Genomic DNA, 21,894 nt, shown 5'->3' with positions numbered 1-21,894 from the left:
CCCTAACCTAGTTTAATTAGGCTGGCCTGTAGCAGAATCTGAAGTGATGTGATGTGAAGTAGCCTATGTATACCAATCGCAGTAATGGCGATTTCTCAACGGAGGCATAGTTTTGGATTGAGTTTTGAAAGTTTTTTCAAACCACAGGATGGCGCCATTACTCCACAACTGTCACGGGACTATTTCACCGTTAATTAATGAGTAATTTACAACATATCACTGAAACTGATGTTAGCAACAAATGCAGTAAAACACTTAATATAGACCTACATAATACATGTGTGGGTCTACATAATACAGTGTATGGAACAGTTATTGTAAATAAAACATGAAAACATTCAGCACACAAATAATGAAAGGAGTAGAGGAAAGAAATCCTTTATTTTCCAGGGTCTCTGAAACATATATTTTATGGTGTTTTTAATATTTATTGTTCGTTATTGTTCGCTTTTTTTCTTTATTCATTTATACTTCTTCATTAATTTTCACCAACATTTTACATCCTTATACATGTTACAGTGCGTAATGCAAGTAATTATTAGTAGGCCAAGACAGTGTTCAACTTGAGAGCCGTACAGAGCAATGAACAACTTCTGTTTAGCGGCTGATATTTTAATTAGACTATGTCAAGGACATGGTTTAGAAATTCTTAAAATTTTAAACATTTTATGTTATTTTCTTAATATCCACACCCAGTTACACTAAAGATGATGGTGGTCTGAGAGCGGACCAGACGTGGTGCCGACCAAAATCCACCGGTGGACCCGTATATGCTTGCTATCTGGGTTTTGCTTTTCATTCAAGCGACCATGTCATCACGTTAGAGCAGCCATACGGTCTGCGTGAGAAGCGCGGTTCTCAGCAAAACAGACAGTGAAAAGATCTGTTTATAGTCTTTCATTAGACTTATTCAAGGTAAATTTAAAATCCATGCTGTAAATGTTGCTGACACGTGATGTGTTAGGATGATGAGCGAAATGTTAACGGCTGGGTTTGGAACACGTGGATCACTCACCTTTGACCACTCTCCACGCCGGGAGCAACGAGCTGGGTATCTTTTCGACGAAGACAAACACTTACATTGACATTTTGTAATTCATAGGACATTCACATATAAATGAAAGACTAATAATGTAATGGATTCTGTGTCTTGTGTTTCAGAATTAAGAGCCAGCCACGAGGGAAGTATTCAGGCGCAGGCAAATCCAATATCACGGAGGTAGGCAAAACTCTTCATATGGTAAATTGTATCTTTGTGCACTGCATATGAAATGTTACACGAAGAAAAGCGTAAAATAATGCGTAATGGTATTGCCTCCATCACGAATTTCTTTAAAATGCTTAGACTAGTGTATATGCTTATTCAGATAACGTTATACTGTCACACTTGTTGGAGTTCAATTTAGCTTACTGTCGATTAAGTTAGTCTTTATAAAGTTGGTAGGAACAGCATATAAGAAAATGATTTGACCAAACTCTCTGCCAATGCTAAACAGTGTATTCTTCTGTTTGTATTGACTCTTGTTTTTACTTTCTAATTGTACTTGGCCCCTACCCACATAATCAGCTGTGCTGCTCATCCCACAAATGCATGATCCTTACATGTTGGACATCATTGTAAAGGTAAATAAACAGGCTTTCCAACAATATAAAATACAATGCCAATTAGCATTGTAACAACACAGAAATAATTGACCTAACACAATTTTCCCCAAAAATGTCCCGAGTTTAGCACATTGATGTTAGTGGTCGTAACTATTTAACTGAACGTGGCTGCTCTCGCCGCTCGTTGCATTGTGAAATACATACGAAACAAGTTTTCTGTTTTTGTTTGCTGGTTTTTACAAGCGAATGGATGAAATCACTCGTATCTAGGAACGTGGTATTTCATGTCTTGAAGGCCTATATTGGACCGCAGGGTGTGTCTGGCAAATCTCCCACCACTAGTAGCCTTAGGCTAGGACAAATTGGACACTATAGAGGTAGGTTAGGTAGGTACACGTTAGGTATGCTTTAAAGTGGCATTATGTAGGAATTGTACTTCAGTGTTAGGGTTAGGATTAGCAGTTTTACCTTAAAATAACAGCTTAAAAAAATTGGGCCGCTACATCATGACGTTTAACATGGAGAATCGCCTCTGTGCCATTACCATACCATGGTCCGTAGGCATATTACTGGGTTATGTAGGTTTGTCTGAAGCCGCCCGGTTACTACTGTCTGCCGAACTACTAAGTAGCTTATTTGCCGTCTTGCTTTGTCTTGTGTTACACTTGCTTCATGTTTGACTGTGTTAGAAAAGTTGTTGACTCACTAGTTTGTCATAGTGTCAAAGTAAGGATTTAGGTTTAGCCGCTAGCATCTCGTTAGCAATTAGCAATTCCTACATAATGCCACTACATTTTATCTCTGCAGGCTACATGAAATACAATGATGAAATACAATGAACGCTTATCAATGCTGTACATGCAGTACAAAGGTCCTATGGCAGATGTTAAGGTGAAAGGTGATTTGCCTAGCCCTCAGCCTAAGCTACCGTAATTTCCGGACTATTGAGCGCACCTGAATATAAGCCTCACCCACTGAATTTAAAAAAAAAAATTATTTTTAACATAAATAAGCCGCACATGTCTATAAGCCGCAGGTGCCTACCGGTACATTGAAACAAATTAACTTTACACAGGCTAAAATGAATATCAAAAGTAATACAATAGTGATGCATATTCTTAGTTTTGCCAGTTACGATAAGTGCACTGTTGCTTTAAGAGAGCACAGTTGCAAGAGTCAATCAGAAGCTAGAACGTTAGATTGAAAACAGCGAGATAGAAGAAAGATGCTAGTTTGAAACCAGTGAGCTAAAGAACTTGAAAAGACTGGATTTGTATTGTTGTAAACTGTTTTGAGTTGTGTTCTGTCTACGCCGGTAGACTGTGGTTATTTTGACATTAGTAAAGTTATTGAGATACTGAGAAATCGCGGGGAGCTAAGCATCCATGCGGCTGCATCCATGCTAGCATCCTAGCTCCACAAAGCCACCATATAGTCACAGGTATCATAATCCATAAATTAGCCGCGTCGTTGTTTAAGCCGCGAGGTTCAAAGCGTGGGAAAAAAGTAGCGGCTTATAGTCCGAAAATTACGGTATTTTAACTATTCCAACTGATTACCTGGAAAATACTGAATTGTTTCATGAAATGTACTGTTCATATCTGTATCCCTGTACAGTGCAGAGGCTGCATTGTGGGTTTCGGTCAAGAGCATGGTTGTGTTTTACAATGTTTTATTTTATTTATTGTATTATTCTTTGTATCTATTTCTGTTCTGTGTACACACAGAATGGGATGTTTTTCAACTGTATTGCAGTTTAGACACACAACAAAATGTTTTTTTAGTTAGACCTAGTGTGAACTGTACACTAACTGTCAATTAAAAGTGCATTAATGATATGGTAGTTATGTCCACTTTCAACTTTGAAAAGAAATAAGAAAAGTACTAACAGAGAAGTTTGTAGTGTGGATGAAGACTGAAACAGAACTGTTCGTCGAAGTCACATGACCATTTTTTTCAGACAGTTCTGCATTGGTGGTTCAGTGGTAGAATTCTCGCCTGCCACGCGGGAGGCCCGGGTTCGATTCCCGGCCAATGCAATCTCGATCTTTTATCTAGATTATTATCTAGTTTTATGGTAAGCAAGCTGAGGTTTAGTGCAGTTGTCATTTGTACTGATCACTTTGCCAAATTTGACAATAGACATACGGAAATGCACAGAGCTGATCATTTTTTTTTATTTTAAAGTAAGCATAGCATGCACAGGAATCTTTCAACTGAGATTTGATCCCTGGCCAAAGGAATGAAAATCTTTTTTTTTCTCATCAATATAGTTTTAATTAGAAGCGGTCTGATTCTCTGATTTAATTGTGTAATAATCAGTCTAATTTGACAGTGAATCCCTAGCTCCGTCTGTGGTTTAATATGTTATGGAAACACTTGCCCATGCTTGTATCACTACTCCTCTGGATTACTGTAATTGTAAATAAGAGAATTACTAACAGAGAAGTTTGTATTGTGAATGAAGGCTGAAACAGAACTGTTCGTCAAGGTCACATGACCATTTTTTTCACACAGTTCTGCATTGGTGGTTCAGTGGTAGAATTCTCGCCTGCCACGCGGGAGGCCCGGGTTCGATTCCCGGCCAATGCAATCTCGATCTTTTATCTAGATTATTATCTAGTTTTATGGTAAGCAAGCTGAGGTTTAGTGCAGTTGTCATTTGTACTGATCACTTTGCCAAATTTGACAATAGACATACGGAAATGCACAGAGCTGATCAATTTTTTTTTATTTTAAAGTAAGCATAGCATGCACAGGAATCTTTCAACTGAGATTTGATCCCTGGCCAAAGGAATGAAAATCTTTTTTTTTCTCATCAATATAGTTTTAATTAGAAGCGGTCTGATTCTCTGATTTAATTGTGTAATAATCAGTCTAATTTGACAGTGAATCCCTAGCTCCGTCTGTGGTTCAATATGTTATGGAAACACTTGCCCATGCTTGTATCACTACTCCTCTGGATTACTGTAAGTGTAAATAAGAGAAATACTAACAGAGAAGTTTGTATTGTGGATGAAGGCTGAAACAGCACCGTTCGTCGAGGTCACATGACCATTTTTTTCTCACAGTTCTGCATTGGTGGTTCAGTGGTAGAATTCTCGCCTGCCACGCGGGAGGCCCGGGTTCGATTCCCGGCCAATGCAATCTCGATCTTTTATCTAAATTATTATCTAGTTTTATGGTAAGCAAGCTGAAGATAACTGCAGTTATCATGTGTACTGATCACTTTGACTTACCGTAAATCCTCAAATTGTGGCCAGGGCTTTTATTTACTTAGGCTGCACAGCGCACCAGCCTGTATTTGGGGCAGGCTTGTATTAGATGCAGGCCTTTATATCTTACTTATTATACGGCTCTTCAGAATGTTCCAAAAAGTTCAGTTGATTTGCATGGGCCACTCCAACGTTAGCAGGTCTGTAATTTCTTGATATTCACCACTGCGAAAAGTTAATGACCGCTGTCATTGGCAATGGGTTTTGTGCTTCTAATTCACATCTTTCATATCATTCCGCAAGAAGTCCGGTCATTTAACGTATCGGAAAGTCATTGTAACTTGAAGTCAGCAAGTAATGGGTTGCTACGCAACATCTGTAACGTTAAAGTTCTATGAGCCTGAAGAAAAAAAATGCCTTAGCGGAAATCACGAAACGGCAACAAAATCATTAAAAAGAGGTATTTTGGAGGAATGTCTTCTATCGTTTAGGCAAGTAACTGTTCGCCTCGCCTTGTAGGCTGAAACATTTCTTTTTTTATTGTAAACAGCCATTAAATTAGCCAACAACATTAAACACGTGGAGAACATGTGAAATGCATTTAATTAAATTGTGATGTCTGCTTTGTGCGGATGGACTGATGCTGGTAGGCTACAGTAAAATAGGCTACCGGTACCTTTTTTTACCCCCGGCTTTATTTGTCCGTATCGACCACGCCCCCGGCTACTATCTGAAGCCCGGCCTCTAATTGAATCCCGGTCTTTATTTGAGGATTTACGGTATATGACGAGCTGATACACAATACACAAATGTTTCTTCCCAAAATCTCATAAACGAATAAGAATAATAAGGTCCAAAGCACAGACCCATTGCTAAGCACACACTCAAAACACACACCCATTGCCTTTTTTAGTTTATTGTATTTTTGTTATATGATGTTTTGTTATATGTTGTATATGTATGTCCCTCATGGCACCAACAGGAGTTATACAATGACAATAAAGGCTTTTTATTCTATTCTAGTCTCTTTTTGTGTTTGTACAATTGATTCTGAAACAGAGGGACATTGTTAATCAAAGTCCATTCTGCAAGTTGCAAGATGAATGCAGCAGGGGGTATCTGTTCTGTTCTGTTCTTTTTTCCAAGTAACGTGATAAAGCCTGTGACCCCTCATTGCGATCAATGTAAGTATATAGTGACCCATGGTGACTAAAAGGGATGATCCAATGTTCTTTATGTCTTAAATTGTATTTAATACATGTGTGCTATCTTGGTTGAAAGAGGGCAGGTCTACAACAATGGTTTCATGTAAAAATTACTGATTTAGATGCTGGTTTACACTGATTATTGGTCTTCGAGGGTTCCCTTAGTTCTTGTGTATTTATTCCATTTATTTTATGGGTAGCAACAGGGTGTTAGAAAATACCATTTCAAAATCCCCCTTTTAGAAAATGACACGCATCATGTTTTAACTTCCAGGTGTCCAAATACCTCGTTCCTCTCATGCCCCCACAACTTGACCCCCAGACACACATATCACCTCAAACTCTCCCCAGGCAGACATATCGTCCACCCACATCCTCTAAAGAGTAACTTCAAACACATCAGGTAACCCCCACATACCAAAGGGTCCCGAGTAGCCCACACCTCAACATTTCCAACAGACAGATACCTGTGAATAATTGAGTTATGCCATTGTGTCCATATGTTAATTCTACCCTATATAACCTACGTATTTCTGTAAGAACATTGAAGAAATTTCTCATGACCCTTGATTGTAACATCCAAGATTACTTGGCTACGCATGGGAATAAACTGATTATTTCGCTAAGCCACCTTCCAGAGTCTCTTAGTCCAAAAAGGCTAACTTGAACCAAGGAAACATCTTTGGCGTTTCATAGAGGATTCGCCAAGAATAGCCTACTCTTTCAGAGGGTTAACAGGCTTTAGGGGAGGTCCGTACCAAACTGGATTTTCCTGTACTTGTGCTCTCGGGAGGAAGTTGGGGGATTGGGGCTGTGTGGGTAGAGAATATTTAGATGCTAGACTACTTACTTATGGTAAGTAATATTCAGAATAGATTTGATCATGTTTGTCCAACTCATATTTGTAATCATGGCTATATTATTACATATCATACACTGTAATTACTAGAAAAGTCTTTGGCAAGTATGGGGCATAGCCTTCAACCTGTGATTTCTGTTATTTTATGTGCAGCATATTGAAGTAATTCACACACTTTCAAGAGGTGAATCTACTCTACTCTTAGTTTGTCAGATAAATTGTATCAGTAATAGATTTGCCCTGATTTTTGTTAACCACATACTACAGTTGGCCGACATTATTTTCAAATCTAGAAGAAAAGGCTTTTGTTAGAAAAAAAGCAGAATGAAACTATGAAGTAATGGTTACAGAGGTTTAATCTAGTTGTGAACAGATGTGTTGAAGCAATCATTCAACTAAACTGTTGTAGCTAAATGCTCATAGCAATTTTATATCTTCAATATACCACTTGCGTCCCAAGTATTATTGCTTTTAACTGAAATTAAAACAATTTCTACTCCATTTTTGCTATGTCAAACTAATAGTCAAGATGTTTATTTCACGTCAGGCTATGCCATAATGTTATTTTTTCTACTGAAAACTTGTAAGGTTGTTTAATCAGTGGAACATGTAGAAGTGGGCTATAAAATATTACTACTATTACCATGTCCATGATCATTGTAAAGGTATTTTACTCTCCTATTTTTAGATTTGGTCCAAAATGTCTACACAATTCCTGTGCCTATGATGTCTGCAATGTCATGAAGGGAACGCACTATCCCTGTGAAAACCTGAAATCGTGTGTGGGCAGGTAGAAGAGGATGGAAGTCTATGTGAGCTTGCTGTTAGTTTTGGTTGAAGTTGTACAAGGTGACACTTTAACAGTTATACAATAATTTTTGTCTTTTATGTTTTTGTAATATGCCATGAAATTTTAAAACATATTCTCAGATCAGTCATTACAAAATGGTGTTTGCTGACATGTCTGAAATTGGCTGGATAAACTGTAAGTGAATTATGTTTGATGTCCTTGTGGTTCTTAGGCTTCCAAATTCAGAGTCCTGCTGGTCCTCTGGTGGCCCAGCTAGGGGGTTCTGTTCTTCTACCCTGTTCTGTTGAAACCCCCTTGCCTCTGGAGGAGCTGGAGGTGGAGTGGAGAAGGACAGACTCAGAGTCACTGGTGCACCTGTTCCAAGAGGGAGAAGTTAGACCAGAATCACAGAACTATACCTACAGGGGAAGAGCCCACTTCTTCACGGTGGACATGTCCAAAGGAAACTACTCCCTACTTCTCAACAATGTGTCACGAGAAGATGCTGGAATTTACAGTTGCAAAGTTTACACTGAAAATGAGGCACACAAAATTACTGTTGACCTTGAAGGGGTTGGTGAGTACTGGTGTTTTTTCTTTTTTTTAATGATCCTGAACCTTCCAATTCAGTTTCTCCCCATCATGGAGCTGGACATTGCCAACAGGAAGTGAGTGGTCAGAGGTTTTCAAGTCAACAGCAGGCTTGTTTGTAAAGACCCAAGTATGAGCATTGTGGTCAAATTATATCTGCTACAAAGCAGAAGTGATGTGATTTTCTGTTGTGAGTTAATCCTTTGTTGTGTTAGGACAAAAGAAGAAGTATTAAATATTTGCTCCTTTTTCAGCACAGATGATTGATCATTTAAACTGTGCAAAAAGGTGCATGCATATGTAGTGTTGATTTGACATAAAGTGTACATAGAATTTAAATTTGACTATAATTACTATCATTTTCCATTGGAATTGGATTTGACGACTCGAAATTAGGACTTTTTCATCCATTTCATTATTTGAAAACACAAATAAAAGTCTGTGGTATTTGCATGGTCTGTAATTAATATTTGCATGGACGGAATGCACTGCATGTGTACACATCTTGGAATAGCCTTGTACAATGTCACTGAAGGTTAAGGGTATATCATTTCATGTGCCCTTACCATATGTTGTTTGTGTTATGTGTAATGTGCTGTGAACGTGTCTGTGATTTTCCTCTTCTTTTTGGATTATGGCAGAATACCTGGTAGTGACCGGAGCAGGTGTTGTTTCTGCCTCTATGGGTGAAGCGGTTGTCCTTAACTGCTCTGTGGATTCCCATATCCCACCTGAGGAACTGATAGAGGTCAGTTGGAGGAGGACAGACCAGGGGATGTTAGTGCTGCTTTACCAACATGGTGAGGTCCTACCAGACTCCTCACATGAGAGATATCGAGGCAGAGCAGAGTTCTTCACCACAGAAATCCCCAAAGGCAACTTCTCACTGCGACTGAAGGATGTCAGAACTGAGGACGAAGGGGAGTACATCTGTGAAGCCCGCAGCAGCAATCTTATTGGCAAAAGCACTGTAAAAATAGACAAACTGCAAATGGGTAAGTGATGCTTCCTCAAACCATTAGAAGAGGATTTTTTTGCTGAAACCCTTACCTGTATAGAAGAACAGAGAAACAAATAGAAGATGTCATATATTGACTTAACTAACTTGACGAATCAAGAGCTTAAAGGTACAGTAGGATTTAGTGGCATCTAGCAGATTATAACCGACTGAATACTTCTCCCTTTCCAAGCATGTAGGAGAACCTACGGTGCCGGCAGGTGTCATAAAACCTTAAAAGGTCCTCTCTAGGGCCAGTGTTTTGGTTTGTCCTTTCTGGGCTACTGTAGGAACATGGCGGCGCAACATGGTGGACTCCATGGACGAGGGCCCGCTCCCCATCCTGTGATTATACACTGATGAAAACATAACTATGAATACTATATTCTATTTCTGCTAATAGATCACCCTAAATCCTACATACCTTTAAATGTATAAGGTCCTAGCTGACCTTTGTGTGATCTGAAGATAGTGAGCTGTAAAGCTTTGATCTTCGGTGCCCACTTAGTGCCTAGAAACTTTTCAGTTTTCAGATTTGTCAAAATGTAAAAAACCCTAAGATTAATATATTCAATATTAATCATGGTTAATCAATAAGGTATACTTGACTATTAAACCCAATTCTTACAATTTTCTATTATGACTATTAGCTAACCATGAGTAATTAATCGTGTTCCTTTTTCCCAACTAACATCTTTGATTTACAGGTCTCTCCTCTCTGCATTACCTAGTACTTATGTGCTGTGCTGCATCCTTTGTGATAAGCAGTGTAGCTGTTGTCCATTTCATGAGCAGAGGTTTGTTTGCTCTTTTTGTTTCCATCATACTCACATTTAGGAGTGCATACTTTTTATCTATGCAGAAATATCCATTAGCATAATTATCATAGCAAAGTTTACTGTTGTCTGTGTCTGTGGTCTTGTGATAGATTTCAGAGCCATACTGAATCAGGCCAGTAAGAGATGGTGTATTTCTGTATATGATTCATTAATGTGTAGCCTACTGCTGCCTCGTGTTACTTAGCAATGATGCATGAACTTTCATTTTCATTTAATCAACTTTTCCCCAAAAAACTAGAATGATTTTAGAATTCATGTTCCAAAAGATGGATTAATTGCAGCTGATATAGAAGTAAATGATGATGTTATTTTCATCTGTAGGGAGAAATGTATTGGCTGTGCATTTCTTGCTGGTTTTTAGTCCAAACGTACTGTTATTCAGTGGATTCATCTTGTGGGGATTGGCTGAGGGTAAGTCGGTATTAAGTCTTAAGTCCCAATATGTTTCTACCCTTAGACATGTCTTGCTGTTTCATCAGTTCATAGGTGTATTGGCTTACCGAGTTTTAGCTTAATGTCAGTATTATAATTTATTGTACAATAATTTACATAAATGTTTTGTGTAAGTATGACATTGTACCTTATGTGAACAATATAAATAAAATGAAGACATGGTCAATAGAGCCAGATGCCCTTCTATTCACCAGTGTTACGACTGGTGGGTGTTGTGCAGGACTCAATCGCACGACTCAGCACAGGGGTAGATTCAGAAGAATAAATGTTTACTAGCAGGGTTCGGTACACAGGTAGGCAGTCCAAAAATAGGCAAACAAATCCACACAGGGAATAGGCAGGAGAATAGTAGCAGGGCAGGCAGAGGTCAGAAGCACGAGTAATCACTTGAACAAGGCAGAAGCGCTAAACGCTAGGAATACACGAGGAGCAGTGGAAACACAAGGAACATACCATCAAACACAAACTTACGACGACACAACGAGGAACAAGAAAACAAGGACTATATATACACACAGGCAACAGATAACGAGGGACAGGTGAGAACAATCAAGGCGGGGCAGACAAGGACACAGGTGGACTAAACAAGGGGAATTAACAGGACACAGGTGAACCCAATGACACACACAACCCGGGAGATTGGGAACAGGTGAGGGGTGGAGACACGGACAACAACAAGAGGGCACATGGCACAGACAAACAAACACAGGGAAAGCACATGGCGGGAACAAGGAAGCACGAGGACTAGACACGGGAACAAACATGCGACCACACAAGGGAGACAAACACAGAAATTAGACATGGACAGAACACAGACCTTACAGTACCCCCCCTCTAAGGGCCGGATTCCAGACGGCCCTAAACACAAACAGAACAAATCCACCTAGGGTGGGTGGAGGGGGTCCAGAGCAAGGCAGGCGGGCAGACCGGACCAGACAGCCCAAAAACACACAAACAAACAAACAGATCAAATCCACCTAGGGTGGGTGGAGGGGGTCCAGAGCAAGGCAGGCGGGCAGACCGGACCAGACAGCCCAAAAACACACAAACAAACAGATCAAATCCACCTAGGGTGGGTGGAGGGGGTCCAGAGCAAGGCAGGCGGGCAGGCCGGGCCAGACAGAAGGCTGGAAAGAAGGGTCTGGTGGCTGACCGGGTGGACGGCCAAGCAAGGGCAGAATGTCTGGTGGCTGGCCGTGTGGGTGGCCAAACAGGGGCAGAGTCTTTGGCGGCCGACCGGGTGGATGGCCAAACAGAGGCAGAGTCTTTGACGACCGACCGGGTGGATGGCCAAACAGGGGCAGAGTCTTTGGCGACCGGCCGGGTGGGTGGCCAAACAGGGGCAGAGTCTTTGGCGACCGGCCAAACAGACCAACAATAAACACAACAATAACCCTCACAACAAATAGATGCCAGCGATATCGATTGGTGTTTGGGGTTGCAGGGCCAGTGGCTGGGGTAGACGTGGCACCTGGACTCGCTGGTTCATTAGGGCTGGCGGCACCGAACCCTGGGTCTGCTGCAGCTGGGACAGGGAACCCAGGAACACTGGAGACAGGGTCCGGAGCGCCTGGGGCCGGCGCATGGACGCCTGGAACCGGCGCAAGGACACCTTTGACAGGAACGCCGGAGACGCTCGGGACCGGGACGCCTGAGGCGCTCGGGACAGGGGAGCCTGGGACGCTCGGGACCGGGGCGCCTGAGACGCTCGGGACAGGGGCGCCTGAGACGCTCGGGACAGGGGAGCCTGGGACGCTCGGGACAGGGGAGCCTGGGACGCTCGGGACAGGGGAGCCTGGGACGCTCGGGACAGGGGCGCCTGGGACGCTCGGGACAGGGGCGCCTGGGACGCTCGGGACAGGGGCGCCTGGGACGCTCGGGACAGGGGAGCCTGGGACGCTCGGGACAGGGGAGCCTGGGACGCTCGGGACAGGGGAGCCTGGGACGCTCGGGACAGGGGAGCCAGGGACGCTCGGGACAGGGGAGCCTGGGACGCTCGGGACAGGGGAGCCTGGGACGCTCGGGACAGGGGCGCCTGGGACGCTCGGGACAGGGGAGCCTGGGACGCTCGGGACAGGGGAGCCTGGGACGCTCGGGACAGGGACGCCTGGAACGCTGGGGACAGGGGCGCCTGGGGCGCTCGGGACCGGGGCGCTCGGGACAGGGGCGCTCGGGACAGGGGCGCTCGGGACAGGGGCGCTCCGGCCAGGGGCGCTCGGGACAGGGGCACTCCGGCCAGGGGCGCTTGGAACAGCAGAGCCCTCAGCAGCGACGCCATCAGAAGGTGCTGCTGGACCGGTCTCGGCAGAGGGTGCTGCTGGGCCTGCATCGGAAACGGATGCTGGAGGATCTTGGTTGGCAGCTGTGGCAGCAGGGTCCGGGTCAGCTGCGGGGTGCGGGTCGGCAGCGGTGGCTGCGGGGTCCGGGTCGGCAGCGCTGGCTGTAGGGTACGCACAAGCTGGGTGAGCGTCGGCTGGGTCTGCTGGGTCAGCGACGGCTGGGTCTGCAGGGTCAGCGACGGCCGGGTCTGCAGGGTCAGCGACGGCCGGGTCTGCAGGGTGAGCGACGGCTCGGTCTGCAGGGAGAGCGGCGGCTTGATCTGCGGCGGCTGGCTCTGCTGTGGCGTAGGCCTCAGTGGCGTCACCATCAGCAATTTCTTCAGAGACTGCTTCAGGGACAGCAGCGACAGAGGCTGCTTCGGGGTTGCTAGCAACAGAGGCTACGTCGGGGGCAGCAGTGGGTGCTTCGGGAGCGGTAGCGACGGAGGCTACGTCAGTGGCATCAGAGGCTGCTTCAGGGACAGCAGCGACAGAGGCTGCTTCGGGGTTGCTAGCAACAGAGACTACGTCGGGGGCAGCAGTGGGTGCTTCGGGAGTGGTAGCGACGGAGGCTACGCCAGTGGCATCAGAGGCTGCTTCTGGGGTGGTAGCGACAGAGGCTACGTCGGGGGCGGCAGCGTCAGAGGCTGCTTCGGGGGTGGCAGCATCAGAAGCTGCTTCGGGAGAGGCAGAGGCTGCTTTGGGAGTGGTAGCGACGGAGGCTACATCTGGGGCAGCAGAGACGACCTCGGAGGCGGCAGCATCAGAGGCTGCTTCTGGGGCGGTAGCAACGGAGGCTACTTCAGGGGCGGCAGCGTCAGAGGCTGCTTCGAGGGTGGCAGAGGCTGCATCGATGGCAATAGAAGCTGCATCGAGCAAGGCAGCGCCAGAGGCTTCTTTGGGTGTGACAGAAAATCTTTCCAATGCTGCATAGGCAGCTTCGAGGCGGCGGAGATAGCTTCAAGGGTGGAAGCTCCAAAGGCTGCGTTGACGGCGTCAGAGACCGCTTTGATGGTGGCATTGGTAGAGGCTGCTTCGAGGTTGACAGCGTCAGAAGCTCTTCCTAGGGCGACTGCGGCTGTCCTGACGGCGGGAGGCAGGAGACGTGGAGTCGGAGCTGAAGCCAGAGCAGTATTGGTGAGTGAAGCTGAAACCCTGGAGCCGGAATCCAGGCGGCATGGAACCGGAGCTGGAGAGGGAGGTGCAGCGAGGGAATCCCAACGATCCAGGAGCTGCTCGAATTGTCCCAACAGCAGGTTCAGGGACTTCAGGGAACTTCTCCCTTGCTCCTCTATTCCCCTTGTCACGAGGCAGAGAGAGGAGGCTTGTTTGCTCAAACTGAGTCTGAGCACTGAGTCTGAGTCGGCTGAGTCCATCTTTGGTGTCGTCGTACTGTTACGACTGGTGGGTGTTGTGCAGGACTCAATCGCACGACTCAGCACAGGGGTAGATTCAGAAGAATAAATGTTTACTAGCAGGGTTTGGTACACAGGTAGGCAGTCCAAAAATAGGCAAACAAATCCACACAGGGAATAGGCAGGAGAATAGTAGCAGGGCAGGCAGAGGTCAGAAGCACGAGTAATCACTTGAACAAGGCAGAAGCGCTAAACGCTAGGAATACACGAGGAGCAGTGGAAACACAAGGAACATACCATCAAACACAAACTTACGACGACACAACGAGGAACAAGAAAACAAGGACTATATATACACACAGGCAACAGATAACGAGGGACAGGTGAGAACAATCAAGGCGGGGCAGACAAGGACACAGGTGGACTAAACAAGGGGAATTAACAGGACACAGGTGAACCCAATGACACACACAACCCGGGAGATTGGGAACAGGTGAGGGGTGGAGACACGGACAACAACAAGAGGGCACATGGCACAGACAAACAAACACAGGGAAAGCACATGGCGGGAACAAGGAAGCACGAGGACTAGACACGGGAACAAACATGCGACCACACAAGGGAGACAAACACAGAAATTAGACATGGACAGAACACAGACCTTACAACCAGTTCATTACTAACTTTTTATCCTCATCAACCACAAATTCATAGATGCACTACTTCCTGTGAATTTTCTATAGCCCAAAAAACTCTTGTATCTTGGATAGAGTAGGACTGGCCATGTTATTTTAACCTGTGCTGTTTATTATTAATATAACTACACTTTTGCACCTATAGATGAGAAAATGTATATTCTATTGTTATGTTATGGAACGTAACATTTCATATTTCTGATTTTCATAGGGTTGTTTAGTGAAGCAGCTGCCTGCTCGGTTGTCAATCTCACACGGATCCTCTTCTTGCTTGTCACTACTCCATATCTTGGTGCAGTTCATGGTATGACGCATATTCTGTAGATCTGGATAGAATAAGAGCATTTATTTAATTACAATTTATTCACTTATCTGAACTTCACTTAACCCTTCTATGATGTTCATATTTTTGTTACACAGAGAGTGCTGGACCCACATTATTATTTGTTTTATTGTAATGATACAACCATAAGAATTTATGTAAAACAAGGAACAGATGTTGACTGTATATCAATTGTAAGAAGTACAAGTATTAATGGTAAATCTTTGCTATTTACCTCTGCTTGATCATATTTATCAATAAGAGCACCATCCAGGAACCCACAAGACACTGAGTAGATGTAAAATCTTGTTCTTCACAACAGAATGAGCCAAGGCCTGTGAGTTTCGGGTTGAAAAAAGAATGAATAGATCCATTTTTCTTTTAGTGAAGATTGAAAACAATTATGGTCTCAAAGGCTGATCAAACATATATTGTGTAGTTTGTAGTTTTAGACAAAATGCATTTCTGTTCCTTTCACAGGTTCTTTCCGAAAACTGATCAGAGTTGTGAGTGTCACTGTTGAACACACAGTCATTGCTGTGGTTGTATATTCAGGTATGTTCTTCAGCTAATAGAGGAACCAGCGGTTTCTTTGGTGGTTTGACTTACAGAAGTGTATATGAATGGTCCAGTCATAGACATAGTGTTATGGAGCCTAGACATAGTGAGCTAACTGACTAACAGTTGTTCTTATGTTTTTGTGTGGCTTTAAATGATGTAGTACAGTAAGCTGGTTGAGCACAGTGTTTGGTGTAGGTAGCACATTTATACCTCACATGAAAGTCACATTTATTATTTTAAAGTTTCTCTACAATTCCCACACATTTGTTATTTGGTATCTGATTATTTTTCATTGAAGTTGGAGAGCAGATATTTTTTTTATAAGTATGCTTGTTTTTCACATAGATGCCTACAATAAAAGGCTAAAATGGAGCTCTCATATCATGGATGGACCGTTTCACATACGACTGTATGTCTTTTTTGGATCAACAATTTTCTTCAGTCTGTGTGCAATCTATACAGGTATGGAATATAAAATCCCCACACATTTACATAGCTGGCAATAACTAGCTGTATATTAATCTATAAATGAGTTGTGTTTGATACTGAGGTTTCCTAAACTAACATCAACTAATGCATCAGCTAATAGGACCATAACATTCCGGTGGGAGTTAGTAGACATTCAGAGAGGTTGTTTATGCATGTTAAAGCAGCTATAAGTGACATTATTTTGGAATACTCAAGCCATCCAGCTTCATATTTTGCTAAGTAGGTCAAGTATATAACATGTTAGCTAAAGAATACTTACTGTTTCAAATATGAATGAACGGATTTACAAGCATATAATCACTTGTATAAATACTGATTGGTGAAGTCAATTCTTTTTAAATGGTTACTATAGGTGTGTTGACAAAAAGGTACTGATCTGCATCCCTTATCTCTATAGAAATAGAATCAGTGTATCAGTTACCATGCATGCTTCCCAGGTCTGAACCAGGTGAGTGATTTGTGTTATTTGCAAAAGAATGTTTATTTAATACAACCGTGTTAAGAGATAAATGATATGGACATTTCTGGGGAAAAAACTGAAGAAACTCATAATGATCAGTGATCTTGAAAGTTTCTTTCTTATTTGAAGCTGGGATTAGTCATTTTGTATTTGAGTAAAAATATCTTTAATTATCCACCTCATACTTCACCTTTCAATATTTTCCAATGTTCTTTAGGGCCCAATTCTCAACTGGAACCGTCAAAACAAGTCTGGACATTTACACTTCTAGAGATGAGCAGCATTGCTCAGATGTTGTTTCTCTCTCTTAAAACTAAAAGATACGCCCATGGTAGGCATGCTATGTATAAGGAAATCCTGTACAGTGCCCTGGTCTTGCAGTTTTATCTCTAAGATACTATTGAGACACTTTTGATATTATTGATGTGACAAGCTCCTTCGAATGTGAGTAGTGCTCTACTCATGAATTTTTAAGTGCTTTATAGGTCAGAAGCACATGGCAAAACAAAATACAAAGCCATGGTCCACAAAAACAAACAAAAAGAATATGGTGGAGACAAAACACAAGCAGAGCAAATGGCAGTGTCCTGACATATTGTTGTTATTCAAGCTCAACAGCCAATCAAATTACACCCTTCCCCTCTGTGCTCATGAGGCAAAATGTTGATTGGCTGGACGAGTGTATGGCTCAGTCCGAGCTATTTTGTTTCCCATTTACAGAGCCAGGACTGGGTGTGAACACCAGGGTTTTTATTGAGTGTATGCACAGAACGGACAGCAAGAGGACTGTGAGGAGCAATTAGCTGAATTTGACAATTTGTAGTGCATTGGATTAGAATTGCGGACTGTACCTTTAATTAGCACTAAAAGTGATCATACTTAGCTAGCACTGAAAGTGTCTCTTTAAGATACCATCAGTATACTACAAAAGACAGGCTAGGGATACCCAGCAAGGGCCAACCAGATTGTTCTTTCTCCCCTTCAGACATTAGGCAAATACGTATTTGGATTGCTCCACTTCTGCCATTAATTGTAATACTGATCCGTAGACTGGTGAGGAAGAGGCCACGATGGTGGGGCCGTAAGTATCAATAGCAAATAGCAAAGGAATCAGGGTGGCTTATGTATTATGAGCTGTAATTCCTGTTCATAAAACCAATCAACTGGGGAAACACACTTTCACACACACTAACATTACCTGATGAATGAAGTGGTCTTCGTTCAAAGTACAAGGAAGTTTCATTTAACACCTGTCTGGACAGGTATACTTTTGTTACTGTAAAGGGAAAAGAAAATGATGTGTTTGTTATGTGCAGGCTTTTGCTGGACAGCAACCATGGCCATTTGGATGCCTTTTTATTTTGTAATAACCATTTATATCCTGGGTCATGTCCAGAATGCAATTGAAGGTAAAGACAGTTTAATTTGGAAAAACAATCACTTAACTCTGATTTGGTGATAGTAATGCAACATTAATAGCAAATGATTTATATATGATCAAAAGTGCTCCACATAATTGTGCATAGTTTGACTTTATGTATATGTATACCATGTATCTCAGGTAATCTATTTTCCTAGTAAAATATTTCATGACAACTTTATTTTTAGTTTTATGTGTCACAGATGTATTGCAAAAACTCGTACAATCCCTAAAATCTAGCATCCCACAGTGGTTGCCTAACAATGCTTTCAGTAAATGAACCCCAGAGGAGTGTAAAGGTTTTCTTGCATACATCTGTCACATATGAATGAAATATAGTATGTCAGTATATCAAGTCCAACATCTTTCCAAAGGCAGTTATGTGTGATTTCAACAAAGGATCACCAAAACTATTGCACTGCAGTGTGGCAACCGTGTAAACATGTGTTGTATCCCATCACTTCTCTCACAATAAGACACCTGTAACAAACTGATTTCATTGCAGTGTGATTTAATTTGAAATAGCAATGTTTTGATTACGAGATGATTGCTGTATGTTGCCAGAACTCATGCAGAATCACTTATCCTGTCTGATTACAGCAATTTCACCTGGAGAAGGTGCAGGGCTTCTGTGTGTTTTTGCCCTATTAAAGATGTTAGCGAATGTCTCCCTGTTAAAGCACCCAGATAGCATACCCGGTAAGTTAGTTATCTAAAATCAGTGCATAACCACTTCATCTTTTTTACATTTTAGGCTGGAAAGTTGTCATTGTTGGACTTAAACAACATAATAGTGACTGTCACTTGACTGTCACTTGACTGCCAAGTATGCTTGGATACACTACAAGTGAATTTACAGGAAATAGAAGAAATAATGCAAAGTTGGTGCTGGCAGAGGGCACCGTTCATTTTATGTTAATTTCATTAAGGCCTGATACTGAAATATGTCCTGTTAGGAATGGGCTTAAAAAAAATGTAGTGGTTGATGAGCTTGGTTATTATAAGTTGGACTCCATTATAGGATCTGAGTGATTTGTAGTCTCTTTATTCTGGCCTAATCCACTCCATGTTTAATTACAGAAATACCACAAACCATTCTATTTATGTTTGGGGCTGCAGGACTAAGTATTGTAAATTCTATTGGTTTGGCAACCAAATTGTTCCTGACATCAGGTAAAATGAAAACTGAAGCATCATTGTCTTAACATTACAATATTTTATTAATTTATTATTATTAATAATTTAGTCACACAGTTATATGTTACATGTTTCTACTTTCAGGAGGTGGCCATCAAAATGTACCTGATCTTAGATTCATCACCCTTCCATCCGAATGTGTCTTTGTGTTTGGATGGTTTACATTGCAGATACATGATTACTGTAAGTGTTAAATCAATCCAAATTGATAAAGAACAAATTGTACTGTATCTATGACTACTAATTGATCTGACTCTCCATCTTCCCTACTCCCATGTAATACAGGGACACACAAACACAGGTAAATCCTCTCATCAACTAAGCATGAAAATATCAGTCGACCTCCTGCTCTAGTCCCTAATTCTTATACCAACACTTTTTTGGATTTTATCGATTGACTAATTTGTATTGGTCCTTGCCCTATCCCCAATCAGGACTGAGAGCAACTTAGAGATGCACAGAGACCTCGTATTACAGGTTGGTTGCAATATATTCACTAAGGAATGAAAGACAAGTCACGTAAACATGCACAGACATGTAACAGGTCTTAAACAGGTTTCTCATTGCAGGACACAGCTGACACTCATGAGATGCATGTCATGGCCAGACCAGATTTACACACTTCAGACCCCTGTTTGATGACAACTGTCTCAGAGCAGAAAATATACCACCTGTAAATGTTGAGAGCATGTATGTTTGCATACTCCATTAATCTGTATCTTTGTAATCCTGGTATCTGGTCTTGTGGACATGTTGTGCAGGTTTCTGTTTGCCCAAAGCCTAACAGTTTAGATTAAAAGAGACAGTCTTTCATTTGGTTTTGCACTTCCAGATTGACTCAGACATTGTACAATGTTGGAGACTTTTGGAAACGTTTATTTGGAATTATTGTCCACTTGAATCGTCTAATGAACTTTGAAACAAGTTGTTGTCTTGTATTACAGGATTAACAGAAACAATTCCATTTACTGAGAGCCATACTGTATGTGGATATAAGGGATATGAGGGCCATGAAGAGGATGAAAATCAACCAAATGTTCACCTGTAAATCTGCATATATTTACATTCTGGTCCAGACTACTAGCCATTTTACAGAGAGTTTCTGGTTATTCACTGAAAAAAAGGAACTTTTACCAATCAGTTGCACCACAAAAGGAGAACTGAACTGAAAAAAAGGAACTCTGATTGCTGAATTAGAAATTGCTTTCATTTTAGTAAAACACTGTACAGTCAAGTGACTTTAATATCTGATACGAAAAATGTAATGAAATGTATGTTGAAAAATGTATAATGACATAAGCAAACTGAGAATAATTGTACATGCAAACACAATGATGTATTTCAAATGAGACATCACATGCAAACACTTTATTTGTATAGTCTACAGAGACTTTACGGTTTGTTAAAATTCAAGGTCAGTCCTTCTTATTGTTTACTGAAATCACCCAAACCAAACCCAATCCCTAACCCTAACCTTAACCATAAATTGTAGTGAACAGAACAGATAGTTTGTTTATAATCTGAGCATCTCTATCTCAAGCTTGTCTGTAGGGGACCTTCCGAATAAAATATGACCCATACATTTGTGTACTTAGTTCTGCATATTGTGTTAAAACTGCAGTAGGGAATTTGGAGAGCATTTCCAAGTAAAATATTCCTCTGGAGAAAAGAGTCTAACAGGCCTTGGACTCCCAAGTGTTAAGCAAAGCTTATTCAGGCTAGGGGACGCAATCATCAGGGTCATAGAATGATTGTTTGAAGATGCATAATACCATTAATAAAAAACTGGAACTCTTTCAGCTATGCTGGAGTGTAGCGAGACTGTGGTCCATTAAAACAGTCATTCTAATAGTACAGTTCTTTAAAAATGATGTATAAATATGATATTTTAAACTATTACTAAACTATGATAAAATATTATTGCATTTATGGACTCAAATTAGCATTACCTGACAAAAACATTTAGAGGGAAGGGAGTGTGAGCTGGTACAGAAGCTTTGCACCGAATGTGATTTAAAAAAATTGGTATTATTATTTTATTATTCATTATTATGAGATTTTATCTTATTACTTCAAGATATTAAGTCATTATTTCAAGATACTTTCTTGTTATTTGAAGATAGTATGTCGTTATTTCAAAATAGTATGTCGTTATTTCAAAATAGTATCTTGTTATTTCAAGATATTAAGTGGTAATTTCAAGATAACATCTGAAAATAACTTAACAACTTGATATCTTGAATAACAAGATACTATCTTGAAATAACAACTTAATATCCTGAAATATTAAGTCATTATTAACTACTTACCAACCGAGAATGAAGTCATGCCAGGAAATATCAAACTGAGGCTTTAACGCATCGACCGAGCGATAGCGAGGTTGATAAGCCGAATTTTTATATTTCCCGGCATGACCGAATGGTCGAGGTTAGTAAGTTGTTTATTATATGGCATTTTTCTCTCCTTTCATTTTGTAAATGCAAAGAAATGGTAATTGTAAATAGAAAACATGTTGTTTTGTTG

The 21,894-nt window shown here is 41.7% G+C and overlaps 1 protein-coding gene, 1 long non-coding RNA gene and 3 other non-coding genes across 5 annotated transcripts; all 5 read left to right on the top strand.

Moving 5' to 3' along the window:
• Positions 1-1,018: 1,018 nt before the first annotated feature.
• LOC116220722 lies at positions 1,019-7,902 on the top strand. Its single transcript, XR_004163814.2, has 3 exons — positions 1,019-1,219; positions 6,300-6,428; positions 7,573-7,902. It is a non-coding gene; the product is annotated as an uncharacterized LOC116220722 (long non-coding RNA).
• trnag-gcc lies at positions 3,574-3,644 on the top strand. The gene has a single exon. It is a non-coding gene; the product is annotated as a tRNA-Gly (tRNA).
• On the top strand, positions 4,127-4,197 carry trnag-gcc. The gene has a single exon. It is a non-coding gene; the product is annotated as a tRNA-Gly (tRNA).
• Positions 4,681-4,751, top strand: trnag-gcc. The gene has a single exon. It is a non-coding gene; the product is annotated as a tRNA-Gly (tRNA).
• LOC105888981 lies at positions 7,903-20,737 on the top strand (the record flags this gene model as incomplete). Its single annotated transcript, XM_031568633.2, has 16 exons — positions 7,903-8,251; positions 8,907-9,260; positions 9,970-10,059; positions 10,423-10,512; positions 15,134-15,226; positions 15,725-15,799; positions 16,151-16,267; positions 16,692-16,742; positions 16,972-17,085; positions 17,740-17,835; positions 18,071-18,163; positions 19,255-19,347; positions 19,456-19,554; positions 19,657-19,672; positions 19,806-19,848; positions 19,941-20,737. Coding segments are annotated over 16 exons (1,881 nt in total), but the record flags the coding sequence as incomplete, so codon positions are not given.
• Positions 20,738-21,894: the final 1,157 nt, after the last annotated feature.

The sequence above is a fragment of the Clupea harengus genome, chromosome 6 (assembly GCF_900700415.2).
Source record: "Clupea harengus chromosome 6, Ch_v2.0.2, whole genome shotgun sequence".
Lineage (NCBI taxonomy): Eukaryota > Metazoa > Chordata > Actinopteri > Clupeiformes > Clupeidae > Clupea > Clupea harengus.
Note: the sequence above shows the minus strand (reverse complement) of the source record. Positions and strands in the feature narration are given on the sequence as shown.